Here is a 15,182-nt window from a genome sequence, read left to right as displayed (position 1 = left end):
TCCGTGCCTGTACTGAGCGGTGGTGTGTATGAAATGTTTTCCTTGGTCACCCATAAGGTAACAACGTGAAGTCAGCGCTGGGCTTCGCGGTTCTGATATTCATCGCAAAGATGGGAATGTGAAAAGGGGTGGAATGTGGGTAAGAAGGAGTGTGACGACCTTGCCATCGTGTGACAACGTTCACTGTGGAATTGGGCAGAAGTGCAGTGGAATTCGGCGCCAATTTTACATCATTCACCGCAATTACACCTCACATGAACTTCTGAGTGCTGGCTTTTCTCTCGCATGTACCGACAGCTTGCTGTTTGAAAAGTCGCCACCTTGAGGGTGACGTCGCAGTGCGACACGCTTTTGCACCATTACGGGGGAAGTTGTATGTTCTTTTGAGGCCGATTTCAAACTTCTGCGACGCAGTGGGAGACAATTAAGGGAATTGAAAAAAATAGACTGTTTTATTGTGTTGCTGGAATAATAGTTACATACGCAACCTACATAAATAAAAATGCAAATGTTTATGTGTTCAGAATCTTAAATATTCGAAAGTTTTTCACCAATTTCTTTGGAACTGTGCATGTTTTTATATACGTATTATTTTAAAAAATACATACTGTACATAAATAAATATGTAATATACTACGAGGAAACGTTACTACCAAAAGACTCGAAAAATTATTGGTCGATTTACTTTCAATTTTTACACAATACTCTAATAAACATTCGGATGAACCTAGGCTATATATTTATTATATGTATACAATAGTGAAACATTAATGGCAAACAGCAAAGTTGTATTTATAGCTTTTTGACTGATGATCAGAATGCTATTACAGAATCTGAAAATGAAATAACAATGGACAAGGCTCAGGGTCAGAGAGTGGGAAAGGAAAGAGGTAATGGACAAAGTGATTGGAGGTAAGGGATGTAGAAAGTGAAAAGAAGGAGGTAGACAGATATGGGGAGGAGGAGATGGAGAGAGATGGGGAGGAACATATGAACATAGGAAGGAGGAGGATGTTATAGACAGCGAGAGGGGGAGAGCAGGGGAAGGGGGAGATGATGAGAGAGGACGGAGGAGGTGATGGACAGAGAGAGGGGGAAAGCAGGGGAAGGCGGATATGATGAGAGAGTGCGGAGGAGGTGATGGACAGAGAGTGGGGGAAAGCAGGGGAAGGCGGATATGGTGAGAGAGTATGGAGGAGGTGATGGACAGAGAGTGGTGGAGAGCAGGGGAAGGCGGAGATGATGAGAGAGGACGGAGAATGTGATGGACAGAGAGAGGGGGAAGGAGGACGAGATGGGCAAAGAGAGGGGGAGGAGAGATGCACAGAGAGGAGGAGGGTGGGGGAAGGGGTAGAATGAGATATATTTCCAATTCCAGTACATGTTTGAAATTTGTAGTTTCTGTTTTCTTTCTTTTCCACTTAACCAGTCTGAGCCACATCAACGCCTGTCTGGAGCAGCTGGTATTAAATAATCTTACAGTTGCACCATGAGCATCACTAAATAATCATACTTCACATTTCTATAACACACTATGAGCCATGTGAAATAACAATGTTACGTTATAAGATGAAGTTTAAAACAGCGACGTGGGCGGTACGTGTGTGTGCGCGGCAGGTACCGGTCAGAGGAGGCGGACGAAGCGTACGTGGATCAGGGCACAACGACGGCGAGGCCGGTGCCGGAGACGCCGTTCCGCGGACTCTTCACTGCGGGAAGGCCTCCGCCCCCGGGCAGCGCGTCGCCGGCGCAGCTGCTGCAGGCGCTGGCCGCCTACGCGAGGGACGGCTCCCAGCAGCACCAGCAGCAGCAGCAGCAGGAGCCACTGCCGCAGCAGGAGCCCGGCTACAGGCTGCTCCCTGTGCCCGCCGACCCTAGAGACCCTGCCGCTGTGGTGAGTGCAGCCGACCGAATCTCATCTGCGTTTGCGGAAACATTTGTTTGTGGGCATTAAGCTGTGGTCTAAGTCGTATGTCTCTGCCCAACATTTCGTCTTCCAACATTGGACACATCATCAGAGGCTATAACGACTCAGAAAGCAAATAAGCTCAGCAAGTCGAACTGATCATGCACTGTCCAGTCACCATGTGACCACCTGTCGGAAGCCTGAAGCCTTTCGCAATGCGGACGAGCAGGGAAACAGTGAGTGAGGTTGTGGAAAGTGCCGATAGGGATGTGGAGCCACGCCGTGGACGTGCCCAGCTGCTCTGGGTTTCACAGTTGAGCATCCATGGCGCGAACAGCCTGAGCGAGGTAGTCCCATAGATTCTCGAGTGGGTTTAGATCCTAGTGTTCTTGGAACCACGCGTGTACACTGCGAGTTGTGTGACACATTGCATTGTCCTGCTGATAGATACCAAGGTGCTGAGGAAAAACAACAAGCTTGCAGGAGTGGACATGATATCCGAGGACAGATGCGTACTTATTTTGATCCATTGTGCCTTCCTGAATGACGACATTACCTAGCGAATGCAACGAAACAGTTCCCCACACCATATCCCTCCCTCCTGCAACTTGGACCCTTTTGACGACTGGGCCGCCCACGTAGTAGCCCAGGGCTTCACAACACACGTGCTCGCGGAGCAAGCTGTGAGCAGCAAGGCGCGAGCACGGAGCAGCGCGAGCACGCTACCCCCCCTACCGGAACAGAGCGGAGAGTGGGGAGAGTCACGTGGGGCACACAACAGCTGCCGCCAGTTAATATAAATCCGCGGCCACCTGCAGGGATATCACTCACGAATTATTACTGCGACAAATGAAACAAATAAAGGAGAATGTACATGTGCCACATAATTTTATTAGCTTAGTGTATGCCTCTACATTCGCATTAATTTGTGAACTGTTACACAACAAAAGGTGTGACTGAAGTGTGGGATTCTCGGTTATCTTGTACTTTTTGCCCTTTACAATTGCGTCTATGTTCGGAGTAATTGTTCGTGTGCATTTTAGGCGCAGCGTGCAGTTTAAATTTCGAACAGACAATGCGTTTCTCAGGCGCGTCTTGTTACATTTCATTGCAGAGAACAGTTGTTCACAAACATACGTGGAACCGAACATTGATATTACTGTAGCCGCCAGTTTGTGCAAACGAGGAAATCTATCCTGAGGGAAGTGTCTGTAGAATTCCAAAATGTTTTTCTTGTTCTGAAATTTGTCTCTGTATTCTTTCTCACACTGCAAGTCAATAATTTCTTGCTGCATCTCAGGACGAATCTCTTAAATATTCGCTGAATATGGAGAGAACAGATCAAAATCACTGTCTAGTGCTGTCAGATCTTGAAAGCGTTGATCAACTAAACTATGTGAATAACGTTCACAGTCTTTGTGAACATCTTGCATGGATGATAATTTAGGAAAATGAGCTAGGTTTCCTGTTTCCAGCTGACTCACCCAAAGTGTCAATTTCATTTTAAAAGCTCGTATTCGATCTATGAAATGAGTAATTAGCAGATCTTTACCTTGTAGTAAAATGTTCAAAGCATTCAGATGGCTAGATAAATCTGCTAAGAACGCGAGATCACATTCAAACGTGCGCGCGCATTTCCCCTCCCTCCCTACTCCGCCACCTTGCACCTGCTCGCGAGCACGTGCCTGAGCAGACGCGAGTACTCGCGCTCAAAACCGGCCAGTTGTTAAGCCCTGTCGTAGGCTATTTGTCTGATGTCTCATAAAACGTGGTTCATGTGAAGATGCCACCTTTCGCCGCTCAGTGGACGTCCTGTTGGCGTGTAAATTCCAACCTTCTTCGCCAGTGACAGCAGTCAACATGTGACCATGAACCAGGCACCCGCTGTTGAGGCCCCTAGGCAGCAACGTTCACTGAACTATCATTGAGGAGACACCGTTGGCAGCCCCTTGCCTCAAACTATGCATTCAGTTGTTCAACAGTTGCAAGTCTGTTCACCCGTACACATCTCCGCAGCCATCGTTCATTCAACGCTGGTTTTGGGCCGGCCGCGGTGGTCTAGCGGTTCTGGCGCTGCAGTCCGGAGCCGCGGGACTGCTACGGTCGCAGGTTCGAATCCTGCCTCGGGCATGGGTGTGTGTGATGTCCTTAGGTTAGTTAGGTTTAAGTAGTTCTAAGTTCTAGGGGACTTATGACTTAAGATGTTGAGTCCCATAGTGCTCAGAGCCATTTGAACCATTTTTTGCTGGTTTTGGATAGCATCATTTTTCCATGCACAATACACGTTAACAACGGCAGCACGTGAACAGTTTACAAACTTCGCCGTTTTGGAAATGCTTCCACCCATGACCCGAAAGGCAATGATCATGTCCCTTTTGGACGTCAGATCGCTTCGTTTCCGCATCACGACAACGACTCCATTGTGTAAGAAGTGTAAGAAGCGATAAACTTCTCTTCTTTCCTTTCATTATTTTATGAAGTGGGAGCGGGGGTGGGGGTGGGGAGGGGTGGCTGGAGGTGCCAGCGAGAAACTGTTTCGAAATGGTCTTTTGTGTAAAGTTTGTTAAAAGTCACTAAGTGCTAACTGTTTACACAATGAGTAAGTCCGGGTTATTTGTGCACTGCAAGATACACTGCCTCAAAACATAATTATATGAAATACTGAAGATCAATGTTTTGTTGCCCCTGGAACTCGTTACATAGGCAAACTTGAATTGGCATTTGGTAACCGTTTTCGCCGTTTGAAACATAGATGCCTAAGAATCACACTAGGACTGATAATGTTTCACCGGAAGTTAGTAGTATTTGGCTTGGACATTTTTCCGTTTACTTTTACGACAGAGGGGACAAGAAGGGTGATGGGATTAAGTCCCCGATCACCAGTCTCTGCGCCAATGCCCTAGAATCAGTTCCAAAACTCTCTGTAGCGTCTCATCAATTGAGGGCATGTGTCCCTGTTGATCCGTCCATCGAATGGGGAGTTTAAGCTCGGCGATCCCCTTGCTGCCATTGAAGACAAGTAGAGTATGTGCCGGCACTGGGATCGACCTTCTACATCCTCTCATCTTCATCAGAGACATACATAACACCACGCTACACACAAACACACACACACGTACACACACACACACACACACACACACACACACACACACACACACACAAGCGCGCCCGCGCATGCATCCACCCGTGCTCATTACAGTCACCCTTATACTTAAACAAGACACAAGGGTCACACATCGAGAAGGAAAGGTGCCTACAGGCGCAAAGGATAGAAAACACCATTCCAATGCAGGCAGCTGAACCTGTCCTTAGGTGTCTCCCAATCATTGATGCCACACGACTTTACTACATTTTATGACAATTTTTTGTGAATGCTTCAACAGTCACTGATCGCATTATTTATCTAGTTACCGGTTTCGATCGTTTTGATCATCTTCAGATTGATCTGTCTTCATGAAATTAACAGAGAAAGCAATTAAAATCTGTAGCCGTAAGCGGCATTGCCACATGGATTAATACAGTAGTCAAAATAAATGTTGCATATCGTCGAAACATTAATATAGTTCTTGATGGCCGAGAAATATGTTATGATGTCAATAGCGTGGTTATTTTGTAATTAATTCTAGCTGCAACAGCCTATGTTTCTACCGTGAGGCGGCAGTACGTGCAGTCTGTGACAATCAAGTCACCTGTGAACAGATGCTACGTGGCATTACGAAAGATGTGTAGTTTCACTATGCTTCGGAGAACTATAAGGTACGTTCAGAAGCTCCATATAGTGATTTTAATGAGCAGGGAATGAGGCAAGTGGATTTCACAGCGAATGTCAAAGTGATGACTCTAGAATCAGGAACAAGTTTCTAGCCCTAGGATCAGTTCAGGATCGTCACAGAAGCGGCCGCGGAAGAAGACCAGCAGGTTTCCAGGATCGATATCTGAAAGTAACAGCAAGCTGAAACCCTGAACACAACGATACACGTTTTTGGTACTTGCAAACAGCTACAGGAGTGCAGGTGCCTACAGAAACGATGCGAAATAGGCTCCATGACCAGGGATTGGGTGCCAGAATATCTCTCAAGGCTCCTCTACATCTTTGTGTACGGGGCAGCAGTAGGACACAATGCTCTCTTCTGATGAGATTCGTATCAGTCCCCGTCCTGGCAGTACTAATATTCGTGTGTGGAGGCAACAAGGACAACATCTTAACTGTATCGTACGTCTCCACTCTTATCAGGGCGGTTCGGTCATCTTATGGGGTGGAATGATGTATGATTGCAGGACACCCCTCATGCCAGTACATGGGAGGAGGAATGCTGTGAAGTACTGGGACGGCATCCTCACTCGCATTGTGGTTCCATTTGGTGAACATATTGGAGAGCGATTCATCCTGATGGACGACAATGCGCGACTGCATCGTCACAACCTTGCGTCACAACCTTGCGGATGGATACCTTCCTAGTGGAGCACAGCGCCATTTGAATGTAATGGCCTCCAATGCTAGTGATCAAACTACATTGAGAATGCACGGGTAGCGCTAAAGCGAGTGGTCTGCAGTAGTTCTGTCCCAGTGGAGACAGCGGATCATACATGCCGCTGTGTAGAAACGAGACAATATCAAGCTGGCTTATCTAGACAATTTGCTAAGGAGTATACCCAGCTGCAGTCAGATGCGTCCTCAAGTACGAGGGGGGGCAATTGGTTCATAAAGAATGTGTTATGCAAGATGACTGTGAGAAGAAACTGCAGTGTTTGCAGTGGGGTCTTGTGCAAGATTTCGTTTTCGTAATTTTGTCTACATTTATCAAATGGGAAGGTGTTTATCCTCTTTATTTTATTTTCTTACCACTGTACCTGACCGAAAAAAAAATCAATTTTGTTTCCTGTTATGTCAATTACTCAGAATAAAGCAATATGCAACATTTATATTCATCTTTCGGAACAGCGGCTCCCGTCCTTTCTTTCCGCATTTGCAGTTAAATTCCAGGATATGGGTTCCACCTTTTTGCAGACTAACTACTTTTTTCTTTTACCGAAAGGTGTTTCAACACCTCTGTGCAATCATCAGTGGGTATTTTTGTTCATTGAAAAACTGTAAAAAGTGTAAATGTTTTATAACTGATGTAATAAAGTGAGGCCTAAAGAAATATTTCGTTCCTTTTGCCTCTTACAGTGATTACATTATGTGGTTTTGCAGGGCCAACTCTATAGTGACCTGCACTGATAGTGTATCATCTGCAAACCAAAACGATGTAAATATGAATTTCATGGGCGATTTAATACTAAACTTGTTTTTTTAAAAAAGTGAATTTTTGGCTTGTCAGAATGTTTAGCGTAAAAAAGATCCCGTTGTTAAAAATCAAGAGATGTGTTAAATCCCCGGTGAAATTTACATTTACATCGTTTGGTTTGCAGATGACAAGCTATCAGTGCAGGACACTATAGAGTTGGTCCTGCAAAGCTGCACAATGTAAAATCACGGTAAAAAGCAAAACGAACGACAAATTTCCTTAGGTATCACTTTGTTAAATCAATTATAACCTAAAATATTTTCATTTTTTACAGTTTTCCAATAAACAAAAAACCCGCTGATGATGGTACAGAGGTGCTGAAACATGTTTGGGTAAAAAGAAAAAGCAGTGTGTTTGCAGAAAGGCGGGACCCATATCCTATAATGCAACATTTACTTTGAACACAGTAGTAACTAACCGTAATGTCGGGACGGTACGCAAGCGATGACCCGACATTACAGGGAAGGTTTTTTTACTATTTTACCATGATTCTAGTCCCTGTGACAATGCCACTTACGGCTACATGTTTTCCTCGCTTTCTCTATTAACTTCATGATGATGATCAAAGCGATGGAAACCGGTAACTGAATAAACAAATACTTGCGATCAGTGACTCTTGTGGCATTTTCCAATTATTTCATAACAATGGATCGCTGTCATCTAAGCATCTACATCTACATCTACATACATACTCCGCATTCCACCATACGGTGCGTGGCGGAGGATACCTCGTACCACAACTAGCATCTTCTCTCCCTGTTCCACTCCCAAACAGAACGAGGGAAAAATGACTGCCTTTATGCCTCTGTACGAGCCCTAATCTCTCTTATCTTATCTCTGTGGTCTTTCCGCGAAATGTAAGTTGGGGGCAGTAAAATTGTACTGCAGTCAGCCGCAAATGCTGATTCTCTAAATTTCCTCAGTAGCGATTCACGAAAAGAACGCCTCCTTTCCTCTAGAGACTCCCACCCGAGTTCCTGAAGCATTTCCGTAACACCCGCGTGACGGTCAAACCTACCAGTAACAAATCTAGCAGCCCACCTCTGAATTGATTCTATGTCCTCCCTCAATCCGACCTGATAGGGATCCCAAACGCTCGACCAGTACTCAAGAATAGGTCGTATTAGTGTTTTATAAGCGGTCTCCTTTACAGATGAACCACATATTCCCAAAATTCTACCAATGAACCGAAGACGACTATCCGCCTTCTCCGCAACTGCCATTACATGCTTGTCCCACTTCATCTCGCTCTGCAATGTTACGCCCAAATATTTAATCGACGTGACTGTGTCAAGCGCTAAACTACTAATGGAGTATTCAAACATTACAGGATTGTTTTTCCTATTCACCTGCATTAGTTTACATTTATCTATATTTAGAGTTAGCTGCCATTCTGCACACCAATCAGAAATCCTGTCCAAGTCATCTTGTACCCTCCTACAGTCACTCAACGACGACACCTTCCCGTACACCACAGCATCATCAGCAAACAGCCGCACATTGCTATCCACCCTATCCAAAAGATCATTTATGTAGATAGAAAACAACAGCCGACATACCACACTTCCCTGGGGCTCTCCAGATGATACCCTCAACTCTCATTTGCTAACAAAGTTTCTTATGTCTTTGTAAGTTCATTCGTGTAGTGGCTGAAGGGAGGTGTGAGGGAGCGCCTGCTCGTGTTTGCAGGTGGCTGATCCCAGCCAGCTGGAGGCGCAGGCCCAGCAGCTGCTGCTGCGGCTGCTGATGGCCCGCCGGCCCAGACCGCGGGGTCCCCCGTACCGGCCGCTGCCCGCCTCGCCGTCGCTGACGCCCTTCCAGCAGGCGCTGATGCAGACGCTGCTGGGCTCGGAGCTGCCGCCGGAGCTGCTGCAGGAGCTGCTCAGGCCGCAGGTATCGCCGAATCATGTACAGTGCTCACCTTATCAAATGGTGTATTTTCCCTCACCGTAAAACTAAGCCGCTATGAACCAAGTACACTACATCTACATCTACATCTACATTTATACTCCGCAAGCCACCCAACGGTGTGTGGCGGAGGGCACTTTACGTGCCACTGTCATTACCTCCCTTGCCTGTTCCAGTCGCGTATGGTTCGCGGGAAGAACGACTGTCTGAAAGCCTCCGTGCGCGCTCTAATCTCTCTAATTTTACATTCGTGATCTCCTCGGGAGGTATAAGTAGGGGGAAGCAATATATTCGATACCTCATCCAGAAACGCACCCTCTCGAAGCCTGACGAGCAAGCTACACCGCGATGCAGAGCGCCTCTCTTGCAGAGTCTGCTAGTTGAGTTTGTTAAACATCTCCGTAACGCTATCACGGTTACCAAATAACCCTGTGACGAAACGCGCCGCTCTTCTTTGGATCTTCTCTATCTCCTCCGTCAACCCGATCTGGAGGAGGAGGAGGAGATTAGTGTTTAACGTCCCATCGACAACGAGGTCATTAGAGACGGAGCGCAAGCTCGGGTGAGGGAAGGATGGGGTAGGAAATCGGCCGTGCCCTTTCAAAGGAACCATCCCGGCATTTGCCTGAAGCGATTTAGGGAAATCACGGAAAACCTAAATCAGGATGGCCGAAGACAGGATTGAACCGTCGTCCTCCCGAATGCGAGTCCAGTGTGCTAACCACTGCGCCACCTCGCTCGGTGCGATCTGGCACGGATCCCACACTGATGAGCAATACTCAAGTATAGGTCGAACGAGTGTTTTGTAAGCCACCTCCTTTGTTGATGGACTACATTTTCTAAGGACGCTCCCAATGAATCTCAACCTGGTACCCGCCTTACCAACAATTAATTTTATATGATCATTCCACTTCAAATTGTTCCGTACGCATACTCCCAGATATTTTACAGAAGTAACTGCTACCAGTGTTTGTTCCACTATCATATAATCATACAATAAAGGATCCTTCTTTCTATGTATTCTCAATACATTACATTTGTCTATGTTAAGGGTCAGTTGCCACTCCCTGCACCAAGTGCCTATCAGCTGCAGATCTTCCTGCATTTCGCTACAATTTTCTAATGCTGCAACTTCTCTGTATACTACAGCATCATCCGCGAAAAGCCGCATGGAACTTCCGACACTATCTACTAGGTCATTTATATATATTGTGAAAAGCAATGGTCCCATAACATTCCCCTGTGGCACGCCAGAGGTTACTTTAACGTCTGTAGACGTCTCTCCGTTGATAACAACATGCTGTGTTCCGTTTGCTAAAAACTCTTCAATCCAGCCACACAGCTGGTCTGATATTCCGTAGGCTCTTATTTTGTTTATCAGGCGACAGTGCGGAACTGTATCGAACGCCTTCCGGAAGTCAAGAAAAATAGCATCTACCTGGGAGCCTGTATCTAATATTTTCTGGGTCTCATGAACAAATAAAGCGAGTTGGGTCTCAGACGATCGCTGTTTCCGGAATCCATGTTGATTCCTACATAGTAGATTCTGAGTTTCCAAAAACGACATGATACTCGAGCAAAAAACATGTTCTAAAATTCTACAACAGATCGACGTCAGAGATAGAGGTCTATAGTTTTGCGCATCTGCTCGACGACCCTTCTTGAAGACTGGGACTACCTGTGCTCTTTCCCAATCATTTGGAACCTTCCGTTCCCCAGAGACTTGAGGTACACGGCTGTTAGGAGGGGGGCAAGTTCTTTCTCGTACTCTACTGGCCATTAAAATTATTACACCAAGAAGAAATGCAGATGATAAACGGGTATTCATTCGACAAATGTATTACAATAGAACTGACATGTGATTACATTTTCATGCAATAAGGGTGCATAGATCCTGAGAAATCAGTACCCAGAACAACCACCGCTGGCCGTAATAACGGCCTGGGCGTTCAGTCCAACAGGGCTTGGATGGCGTGTACAGGTACAGCTGCCCATGCAGCTTCAGCACGATACCACAGTTCATCAAGAGTAGTGACTGGCGTATTGTGACGAGCCAGTTGCTCGACAACCATTGACCAGATGTTTTCAATTGGTGAGAGATCTGGGGAGAATGTGCTGGCCAGGGCAGCAGTCGAACATTTTCTGTATCCAGAAAGGCCCGTACAGGACCTGCAACATGCGATGGTGAATTATCCTTCTGAAATGTAGGGTTTCGTAGGGAACAAATGAAGGGTAGAGCCACGGGTCTTAACACATCTGAAATTTAACGTCCACTGTTCAAAGTGCCGTCAATGCGAACAAGAGGTGACCAAAACGTGTAACCAATGGCACCCCATACCATCACGCCGGGTGATACGTCAGTATGGCGATGACGAATACACGTTTCCAATGTGCGTTCACCGCGATGTCGCCAAACACGAATGCGACCATCATGATGCTGTAAACAGAACCTGGATTCATCCGAAAAAATGACCTTCTGCTATTCGTGCACCCAGGTTCGTCGTTGAGTACACCATCGCAGGCGCTCCTGTCTGTGATACAGCGTCAAGGGTAACCGCAGCCATGGTCTCCGAGGTGATAGTCCATGCTACTGCAAACGTCGTCGAACTGTTCCTGCAGATGGTTGTTGTCTTGAAAACGTCCCCACCTGTTGACTCAGGGATCGAGACGTGGCTGCACGATCCGTTACAGCCATGCGGATAAGATGCCTGTCATCTCAACTGCTAGTGATACGAGGCCGTTGGGATCCAGCACGGCGTTCCGTATTACCCTCCTGAACCCACCGATTCCATATTCTGCTAACAGTCATTGGATCTCGACCAACGCGAGCAGCAATGTCGCCATAGGATAAACCGCAATCGCGATAGGCTACAATCCGACTTTTATCAAAGTCGGAAACGTGATGGTACGCATTTCTCCTCCTTACACGAGGCATCACAACAACGTTTCACCAGGCAACGCCGGTCAAATGCTGTTTGTGTACGAGAAATCGGTTGGAAACTTTCCTCATGTCAGCACATTGTAGGTGTCGCCACCGGCGCCAAACTTGTGTGAATGCTCTGAAAAGCTAATCATTTGCAATCACAGCATCTTCTTCCTGTCGGTTAAATTTCGCGTCTGTAGCACGTCATCTTCGTGGTGTAGCAATTTTAATGGCCAGTAGTATATAATTTTGTCCACTCCCTATATGGGGTGCGCAAAATAGAAATGGCCTGAGAAATATTTCATGCATTGTAATATAGACAACCCAACTTACATCATGTAAATTATATACTTTTGTTTGTTTTTCACACAGTCACTTTTTTCTGATACAATCATAATCGCTTTCGGTCCTCAGCGGTTACCTTCAGATGCTATGGGCGGCATTTGGTGAACAATGTTCATGCTTTTTCCTTCGTGGGGGATAGCAGTCACATTCAATTTTTTTAGTTGAATTGCCGCCATTTGACTGGAAATTCTTCATTTATTTCACACAATCATCATTTCGGCTTTACACTTATTCTGAAGTGCATTTTTAAATGTTACAATTTATCTGGCCCGTTTACGTGTCATGTCATCGTTGAAAAAAATAATTTTCTGGTATTATTGACCAGTTGTCGTGTTACAGGATATGAGTACATGTCGAAGATACATAACATGGCGGACATCGTGCACTGTACACAATGTACTGTGCGTAATATCACACAGATAGCTCAGATAATTTGCAAAATTTCAACATGCACCTGAGAGTACCTATAAAGCTGAAATCTTGATTGTGTGATATAAATGAACAATTTACAGTCAAATGGCAGCAAATTCTTAAAAAAAAATTCACCCGTTGACAAACGCCCGTATCATATGAAAATGGCCGTTATCATCGCGTCACAAAAAAGTGACTGTGGCGAAATAAACAAAACTTTGTAGCAAGGCAATCACTGTCTCCTTAAACGGAAAGTCACAATTTCCATCATCGAAATTTTTCGGACATAAATCTGTGTGGTGAACTGGGACTCGAATCTGAACCTGGGATCTTTGCCATTCACGGCCAAGTGCTCTAACCACTAAGCTACCCGACCACGACTCGCCACTTTACTTCCACCAGTACATCATTTCTCACCTTCCAAACTTCACAGACGTTGCGGGAATAGCACTCATGGAAGAAGGGGTACTGTGGAGACAGGTCCCAGCTGCAGTCTGTACGATTGTTTCTGTTATGAATTTTCACCGTGCAGCGGAGCCTACGCTGATTTTGAACTCCCTTGCGGATGAAAACTGTTAATAGCAATAGCAACGTAGCAGTAAATAGCCGTATTTAGTCTATTACTACAAAAATAATGACTCTATTCTGCACCGATGGGTTTCATCATAAGATTAAACGATTTAACTACCTTAGCTGCACGTTATATTTCTGTTTTACCCTCCATACGGATACCACATCATGTAAGTTATGTGTTAAGTGCCAATTCATCTCAACTGTTTTATGTCGCTGACACAAGAGGACTACAAACTCCCTCACAAAGTTGATGTAGCCCAATATGGTTCTAAAACCCATTCAATAGTTTTACTTACATCTAATCACTTTGTGTGTCTTCACTGCTCGCAAGTGTTAACACTATGCCGTCCGGCGACACCACAGTGGTGTCGTGAGCATAGTAACGCGCAGTGGCCGGCGACAGCACTTTAGTATCTTTTGCATTCTGTTGGTGTTTTGTTTAGGTAACAATAAGTTACACTCGTCAACAAGTGTTTTATTTTTATAAGTACTTCTGCCCTTTCATCAAGGCGGACGAAAGAGACAATAGGATTATTTACGATGAATGCGCGGACGTCTTGTCTGACGTTCAGAACGACTTGGCTGATTGGGAAGAAGACATTAGATATCAAAGAAATGAAAGTGAAGCAGACTCGTAGGAAGCTAGTGAAATACATCCAAGAAGAATTCGGCGAACGCTAAGGTTGCCAACTGATTCGGCTGAATCAGACGAAGAAGATTGTGCACAGTGGTCAGACTTTGATTTACCGAGGACCAATAATAAATTTGAAGGATCCCCGAGTCCAAACATATTTCCCAAAAATACACAGAGCGTCGAGGATATCGTACAATCATATATTGGGAACGATCTATTTGAATATATTAGCAGCGAAACCAAAAAGTACTACAGTCAAAATTGCAATAGAAGGAAACTGGATTTAAAAAACGCCAAATTTGTCGACATTACGGGACCCGAGCTTAGAAAATGGTTTGGGCTTGCTACCCTTATGGAAATAGTAAGAAAAGCAAGGATCAATGATTAATGGTAACGAATCCGTTGACAGACACACCGATATTTCGCAAAACGATGTCCCGCAACCGATTCAGACAAATTTTGTAATTTTTACATTTGTCCTTCAGCAATAATAAACTGGATAATGCCGACCGGCTTGTCAAAGTAGAATTCGTAATCGATTATTTTTCCAAAAAATTTACAGAAACGTTTAATCTAAGTCAAAACATCTCAACTGATGAAGGAATGATACAGTGGCGTGGACGGTTAAATTTTATACTTTACAGTCCGTCGAAAATTACGAAATATGGCATACTCATTCGGATGCTGTGTGATTCGAATACGGGATACATTTCCCCATTCAAGATATATTCCGGCGCTGGACAGCCTTTAGCAAAAACAGTGATGGAACTACTGACACCTTCTGATGGGAAGTGGCATCACCTCTGCGTGGATAATTATTATAACAGTGTAGAACTTGCAGAGAAGTTACTTGAGAAGAAAATTCGAGTTTGTGGAACGATACGGCAAAATAGAGGAGTTCCGAAAAATTAAATCGGGCAAAAGTCAATGTGTTTGAAGCTTGTCATCAACGGAAAGGTGACAAGCGGCCGGCGACAAGCCAAGTAATCCGACTTCAGCGCTGCCAGTGCCGAGCGAATAAATTTGTACGAGACGTGCGGACGGCAAAGTGTTAATAAATCTCTGTCGTAGGCTCATTGATGTTACTGCAATAATTGTGATGTAGTACAGATACTCATCATAAATTTTGATTTTTGTTACGGTTTTAACACTTAGCTGGTCACAGGTACACTTGAAAACTAGAATTGCTTA

General features: G+C 45.1%; 1 protein-coding gene across 1 annotated transcript in view; it reads left to right on the top strand.

Moving 5' to 3' along the window:
- Window positions 1-15,182, top strand: part of LOC126144409 (uncharacterized) — a 122,687-nt gene that overhangs the window by 72,174 nt on the left and 35,331 nt on the right. Inside the window, exons 5-6 of the mRNA XM_049915489.1 lie at window positions 1,618-1,894; window positions 8,887-9,090. Coding sequence (XP_049771446.1) covers window positions 1,618-1,894; window positions 8,887-9,090 — 481 coding nt within the window. The remainder of the gene's footprint in view (window positions 1-1,617; window positions 1,895-8,886; window positions 9,091-15,182) is intronic.

Source organism: Schistocerca cancellata, chromosome 2 (genome assembly GCF_023864275.1).
Source record: "Schistocerca cancellata isolate TAMUIC-IGC-003103 chromosome 2, iqSchCanc2.1, whole genome shotgun sequence".
Classification (NCBI taxonomy): Eukaryota; Metazoa; Arthropoda; class Insecta; order Orthoptera; family Acrididae; genus Schistocerca; species Schistocerca cancellata.
Note: the sequence above shows the minus strand (reverse complement) of the source record. Positions and strands in the feature narration are given on the sequence as shown.